Source organism: Palaemon carinicauda, chromosome 38 (genome assembly GCF_036898095.1).
Source record: "Palaemon carinicauda isolate YSFRI2023 chromosome 38, ASM3689809v2, whole genome shotgun sequence".
Taxonomy (NCBI): domain Eukaryota; kingdom Metazoa; phylum Arthropoda; class Malacostraca; order Decapoda; family Palaemonidae; genus Palaemon; species Palaemon carinicauda.
This window is the reverse complement of record NC_090762.1, coordinates 22,858,620-22,866,119: the sequence shown is the minus strand read 5'-3', so window position 1 is coordinate 22,866,119 and position 7,500 is coordinate 22,858,620. Positions and strand designations below refer to the sequence as shown.

Genomic DNA, 7,500 nt, shown 5'->3' with positions numbered 1-7,500 from the left:
GGGCACTCAGTACTGCGCAGACCTTCGCCAAGGCAGCTTATTTCTGTACCTTGACCTTTGACCTTGACATGTATTAATTGGCGTGAATTTTCATACACTCTGATATGAATCAAGTTGGTCTCTGTGACTGCGATCTCCAAACTTATGTCCGATTACGTGAATTGGTCATTTTGCTTGACCGCAACCTTGACCTTTCAAAATTTAAGTTTCCCGCTTTTCGCATAAAAGTTACTCCCTGCAAATTTCATTACGATTAGAATTGTGGCCAGGAAGCTGTTCACAAACGAACAAACACAATCAGGGGGTAAAACATAACCTCCTTCCAGCTTCGTTGACGGAGGTAAACCCATCAAAAAAAAAAAAAAAAAAAAAAAAAAAAAAAAAAAAAACTCTTATTCAGGGAACTTTTTTATGATTTAAAAAGCGCGACCCTTTTCACGCATTTCCCCGTAACTCTTTTCAAACTTGCAGCGAATCTTCTTATATTAAACATGGTGACATAAGTCTCTTTTTATAGTTTATATACGATAGATCTATTTTAATGTTGATACGGTTCTTGAAGTGTTCTATCTTAATTGTTCATTACTTCTCTTACATTTTATTAATTTCTTTATTTCCTTTTCTCAATGGGTTCTTTTCACTGTTGGAGTCCTTGTGCTTATAGCATCCTGCTTTTCCAACTAGGGTTGTTGCTGACCTAATAATAATAATAATAATAATAATAATAATAATAATAATAATAATAATAATAATAATAATAATAATAATAATAATAATAATAATAATAATGAATGTGGCAAACCCTTCAGGCCACAAATCTCCCATTAAATCTAACGAGGTGCCATTGGCACCATGATAATTTTTATTATACTTATACTTATTATTATTATTATTATTATTATTATTATTATTATTATTATTATTATTAATATATTATTATCATTATCACTAGCTAAGCTACAACCCTAGTTGGAAAATTAAGATGCAATAAGCAGTAGGGGCTCCAACAGGAAAAAATAGACCAGTGAGGAAAGGAAATAAACAAACGATATGAGAAATAATGAACAATGAAATAACATATCTTAAAAACAGTAACAACATAAAAACATATATTTCATATATCAACTATAAAAAGGCTTATGTCAGCCTGTTCAACATGAAAACATTGGCTGCAAGTTTGAACTTTTGTAGTTCTACAACGATATTTGGCGACCTGTTGGTATAACTCTTCTCGATTAGATCTCATTGGGAGGGTCTTAAGGTTTTAAGATAAAATTAGATACCAAAACCAGTTAGGAATTATCTAGGGCAAAATGTTTTAATGTAAGGGTTCGCTAAATGGCAATATTTAAAAAATTTACCTCTAACTCTTCATATTCATGTACACACTTTTGTTTGTGTATGTATGTATGTATATATATATATATATATATATATATATATATATATATATATATATATATATATATATATATATGTATATATACATATATATATATATATGTATATATATATATATATATATATATATATATTATATATATATATATATATATATATATATATATATATATATATATATATATATATATTGGTACATTCAAATCTAATGAACTTCATTGGGTATACATTATATTAGGCATAATTAATAACTTAATTATATACAAACGTAATTTGTTCATTTCCAAAACGTTATTTATGCTTACGTGTACAATATACAATAAGCTACGAATTAACGAAAATTAAGTATGACCTAAAATAGGTCAATCTGAATGGGAAATTCGAAAAAAAAATGTTCAGTAGAAGTTTTCTAAGTTTACTTGCATATTTCGCATATAGGATACATCGGAATAAATGGTAGAGCAAAATAATAAATACATTTCACTTAGTGTGTGTGTTATCACACAATAACACAACGTATAAAGAATACCATTAATGTAAATGGAATGGGAGATGGGAACGAGGGGGATAAATAACCAATAAATAACAAATAGTTATTCGAAGACAATAGCAATCACATCCATATAACTAAGAAATTATTTGAAAATTATAAAAATAAAATAAAAAGTATTATTGCAATTAAGTAAAATTAAAGTATTCTAAGCTTGTTTGAAGCATTGATGAGAAGTTGAAATCATCCAAGCTATCTCTCAAGCACTGAAACAATAGGCCTATATGGGTAGAGAATAGAGGCTCCACTTCAAGCTAGCATGAGGTAATGGTTAATGACAAATTTGGGACCGCTAGAAAATGACGTCATTCTACAATAATCCGACTAAAATAACCTCGTTCTTCTGCATTCTTCAAGGAAGCTTAGACTAAATGCACAAACTCAAAGCGCAAAATGCAGATATTTTCAATGACAGTATATAAATAAACCTGCTACTTTCAGAACTTGTTCTTCAGTAGTAAAATTCTTGAAAATTCTAAATAGTTATCATCAAAGACTTGAGCATGGTTGTTTAAAGAAAAGCGTTAAAACAGATATAAATTATTGTCCATGAGAAATATTCTACACTAGAGAGCCCCACATTAAAAAGGCGATTCTTGGAATGTTGTACAATTCACAGATACATATCGAGTAATAGCGGATTTCTTTTACTATTGAGAAGTAAACAATATCTATGACGGAGTTTACTATAATGAGTAGACAGCACTATTGTTTATAAATACAGGTACAAAAACTAGGGGTAACGAAAAGCTGTCAATTTCTAAGCTGTCTAGGATATTCACAACATGTCGGTCTCAAGAGCTAAATATTTGCTTTGAACTCAGAGCTCCAAGTTCCTGTTTCCACACCAAAAACACCCTCAACAAAAGGACCGCTAAAGCAGTAACGGATATTAGTCTCGATCACATAAAGTATCATGTTTCGGCAACACTTCTATTAATGTGTAACAAGGCATCAATTCAACAGTGTATGTCACTTATGGGCATTAGACCTATGAATTAAGACATCATGACAATTTCTACATTGGTGTTAGACAGAATAAACAATATAGGCTACAGACGTAAGAATGATGCCCATTTAAAACTCGAGTGAAAATCAAGATCATCTCCAAGACTATATGTATATATAATATAAATCATTAATAAAATTTGTAAACCACCCATATCTCCGGAAAAAAAGCACAAAAACACTATATGGTAGTTCAGCCAACTGAAAAAAAAATGCAATTGGTAGCAGCCACCAAATGCTAGAGATATATCCAAATTGCACTTACAACTTAGTTACACATTAAGAAAGTAAAAAGGAAAATGTTTTATGCATCAGAATTAGTCCTATTTCTAATATTTCCTGTAAGCTCCAATCTGTAGTAACCTTCACTATAATAGGACCTTTAAGAAAACAATTCTTCTCTAAGAATCAGGATCGGAATGGTAATGGCCTTTTACGTTTTTGACTTTTAATTTTATTTTATAAAGTTTATGTTTCCCTTATTTAAATTTAATTAACTTCAAATTTATGCCCGGATTACTTGATAAATATTACAAGAAAAGATTGTTTTTCTAGTCATTTAAGTGGCCATATAGAGCTTTTTTTGGTATTAACTTAAATATATTTCGATTGATGAATTACTGATTTTATTTCGATGGATGCTCTTTACTTAATTCAATTTAGATGTACATATATTAGGTAGCGAATAAATTAAATTCCTATTTAGCAGCAGTTCCTCGAAATAAAATCATTACAATAATTTTGTATGATGTATATTACATGGTATAATAGACCTTGCTACAAAATGTTATTTCAATCTCTAAAAATAATGAATATTTGCTTAAATTCACATTTTTGTAATTTATTAACAAGTGCTTCCTGATGAATAAGGTTCGAGATAGTAAAGCGTATGGGAGTATACTGAAATGTTTAATAAATAAAAAGCAGCAATAAATAATGAATAACCGAAGGACTTGATAACATGTACAGTTTACATTTTTCATGCATTAATGTTTCAAAAGCATATCAAACCCATCTTTGTGACTAGTTAAAGATATCAAGCAAACAATCATTAAAGATAGATCCACTTTCTATTTTCAAATATAAATTAGTGTTATTGAGTAGAATCGTGATAACATGACAAATGCTGAACATAAAAAAAAAACATTGGTAATTTTCTAGTTTAGGACCAGGGTGTATTCCGTACTTGAAAAATGAATTTTATTAAATATAAGTTTCGAATTATTCTAACTTTCATTTCTATGAGAAATGAGTTTATTCACATATACAGGGATCCCTTTTAAAACTAACGAGAAAGGAGGAGCGCAGTGGGAAAACGGGTTTCTGGTATAAAATGGAGTTTGGGATATATCGTTCCATAACCTAACCTAGGGTGCATAGTCCAGGGGGAATATAACATCAGTGTACTCAGGTTAGGCACATTTCCCTTACCTTAATCAGGAATTGCAGACGTAGCCCTCGGATCAATCACTTGTGAATAGTCTTCCTGGAGGAATTAAGTTTGAGAAGATTGACTACACTACCGGTCGAAAAAACGCCTCTATGTCCAAGAAAAGTCTTAGAGTACATATACATATTTTCACTAAACGAAGTATCGCCGTAACTTGTTGATGGCTTCATCGTAAAGCTAATCATTTGTAACCAGGGACTACAAAGTCAAAATAAACATAATACACATAACGTGCAAACACAATCCACGTACCAATGTTAACTGAAACTTAGCTAAGACGAACTTATAATACTTATTACGGCTAACCGTAACCGGTTGGCGGTTTCCAACATTGTTGCCATACCAATACGTGTAAAACGTAATTTCAAAAATTAAAATTGATGTGTAAAAACAAATGAATTAATCACATCCAGAATTCAAAGTCAACAAATGATAGCTTAGCACGAGCAATATTAACTGGAATGCAAACAGTAACACGACTGGACATGGAATCAGGATTCAGGAATGGAATGGCCACTCTTACCCACAATGCATCGAAAAAAACAAAACCTATGTAGTTAGTGCCCCTAATCGTCTAACTTTTCAAATTTATATGATCGTAAGGAAAAATATGAAAGAGTATACTATGTGTAACATTAAATATTTCGACCAAATAGATTTCCGATATAATAGGTTTTAGTATACTTCCGGTATCACGTATACTGACGTTCAATTGCTATGAAAAAAAATAACCACCGGGTCCTAAACTAAAATATTACCAAATATTCTAATTGATATAATTTACTTTTAATTACACTGATTTTATACAGTCCAAACACAAAACGTACGCAAAATGTGTTAATGTGTCCTTATCTACGCATGACTGTGAATGTATTCACTGTCCGCGCGTAATATATATACAAAGGAGGCATCTATGTCTATAGAAATAATGAAATGTTACATCTTAAGGTATTTTTCCTCTGACATTTTGCCATATAATGAAAAAAAAAAACCATTCAGTTTTCGTGAATACCAATTTAATGTTTTATGGTGAGTAGGATTAAAGCTTTTAATTACGCATATTCAGCAATATACTGTAGAATAATACTGTAGATTTTATTTTATTCTTTCGACCATTCACTTTAGGCTGAAGACCACCACTCAGAGACTCTATACATAATGACTCTTCCTTATAATACAAAGATGGATTTTTGCAGACGATAGTCCAATACATCTCGATAATTTTACATTTAAAGATTTGTGGAAAGATGAGACTATCTCCCTGGCTCATGAGTGGGACACTTGAGCTGTTTAAACCCTGGAATCCTGATAAACCCTTTATGATATGTTTCCTCGTCGTTGGCTTCATTCATCACAAGGGACAAGAGCTTTTCGGTGGCCAACGGGTGCCACAGCCCGAAGGTGCAACCCGAATCAGTCCCTGCGTCCCAATAATGGCATTGCTTTGTGAGCCGCAAGGATGGCACGAACTCCACCGCGTCGACGGTTTCGCAGTGGGACATCATCAAAACCACACCTGTGAAATAAGAGGACAGAATAGTTTTCCAACTAAAGATTTTTGTATAATAGAAAGGGTATGGTGCTCTAAGACTATACAATAAGCTCACGCTAGACATCCGAAAGGCTGAAAATATTATGGCTTTCAAGAAGAAATTAAAGACTTTTTTTTGTCCTCTAAGTTATTTGATAATGGGGATTTGACAATAAAAGTGCGATAGACTGTGTGAAATGCTATAAACCTAAGATTGTATACTAAAATTTAAACGTGAAGATCTTGTATTGAGTAGGGTTCCCTGCAGCATAGAACCAGAAAAGCAGCTCTTAAAGTAAGTTACTCGGTAAAAATTTCCTCTGTTAGGCTTATTCTCCTTTTGTATAGGTTTCTATTTTTACATAGATACATCCACTAAGATTCCTATGACCTATCAATGCTTCGCCATACTTCACAATAAGCAGAAATTCTCGGTAAGATAAATAAAGTTCACAGCTATTTCCAAAATTTCTCCACAACCACTGACCTAGAAATCCAGACGACGGAGGGTTTTGCAAAATACGGGAAAATGAGTTCCTCTGCAGGACATCCCAGATTTTCCAAAGTGACTTGGGATGGAGTAGATGCAGATCCTCCTGTGGAAGCATTAATCGACGTCGAAAGTACACAGGAAACAAGTCGAAGTCTGGAGACTCGTACCACTGTGATGTGAGAAAGATCAAATGCAATTCTAAGTATCAGTAGAAACAACCTCTAAAGGCGGGTTTACAACGGTCGAACGGTTCGGCAAACAAGTGTTTGAAGTGATGTTCGAACGTGGTTGTCGAACACCTTTGTCGAACGGTTCGAAGAAGTCTGTTCTTGTCTGACTTTTGTGGGCGGGGCTTCATTGTCCACAAACCTTATACATTTGTGAATGGCCCCACCTCTTCGAACAGTTTGACAAACAGATTCGATAACCGGGTTCAACGAAGCGTTCGACCGTGTAAACCCCACTTATGATTAATGTAAAGAGGAGTCGAATACATTGATTATGACTGGGATAGATTTGTCATCAGATTGAAGCATAACGTATACGGGCAGTTTACGTGGTTATTGTATTTCCATAGATCTGATTAATATGTAAAATAAACTTCGAAATCATAGACTAAATACACTCGCTTATGTTGACATGCATATAGACACACACACAATACCAAATACAACCGTTTCTAGCCCTCAGGAGTGAAAAAAAGGGGTTCAGATATGTCCTTTGTCATATTATTATTATTATTATTATTATTACTATCCAAGCTACAACCCTAGTTGGAAAAGCAAGATGCTATAAGCCCAGGGGCTCCAACAGGGAAAATAGCCCAGTGAGGAAAGGAAATAAGGAAATAAATAAATGAAGAGAACAAATTAACAATAAATCATTCTAAAACAAGTAACAACGTCAAAACAGACATGTCATATACAAACTATTAACAACATCAAAAACAAATATGTTATAAATAAACTATAAAAAGACTCATGTCCGCCTGGTCAACAAAAAAGCATTTGCTCCAACTTTGAACTTTTGAAGTTCTACTGATTCAACCACCCGATTAGGAAGATCAT

The 7,500-nt window shown here is 32.7% G+C and overlaps 1 protein-coding gene across 1 annotated transcript in view; it reads right to left on the bottom strand.

Annotated features, from left to right (window-relative positions):
- Nucleotides 1-2,265: 2,265 nt before the first annotated feature.
- The window catches only part of SiaT (Sialyltransferase), a 9,783-nt gene continuing 4,548 nt past the window's right edge, over nt 2,266-7,500 (bottom strand). The window contains exons 4-5 of the mRNA XM_068361943.1: nt 6,428-6,602; nt 2,266-5,925 (exon numbers count right to left, since the gene is read on the bottom strand). Of these exons, the coding sequence (XP_068218044.1) occupies nt 5,663-5,925; nt 6,428-6,602 (438 nt within the window). The 3' untranslated portion in view covers nt 2,266-5,662. The remainder of the gene's footprint in view (nt 5,926-6,427; nt 6,603-7,500) is intronic.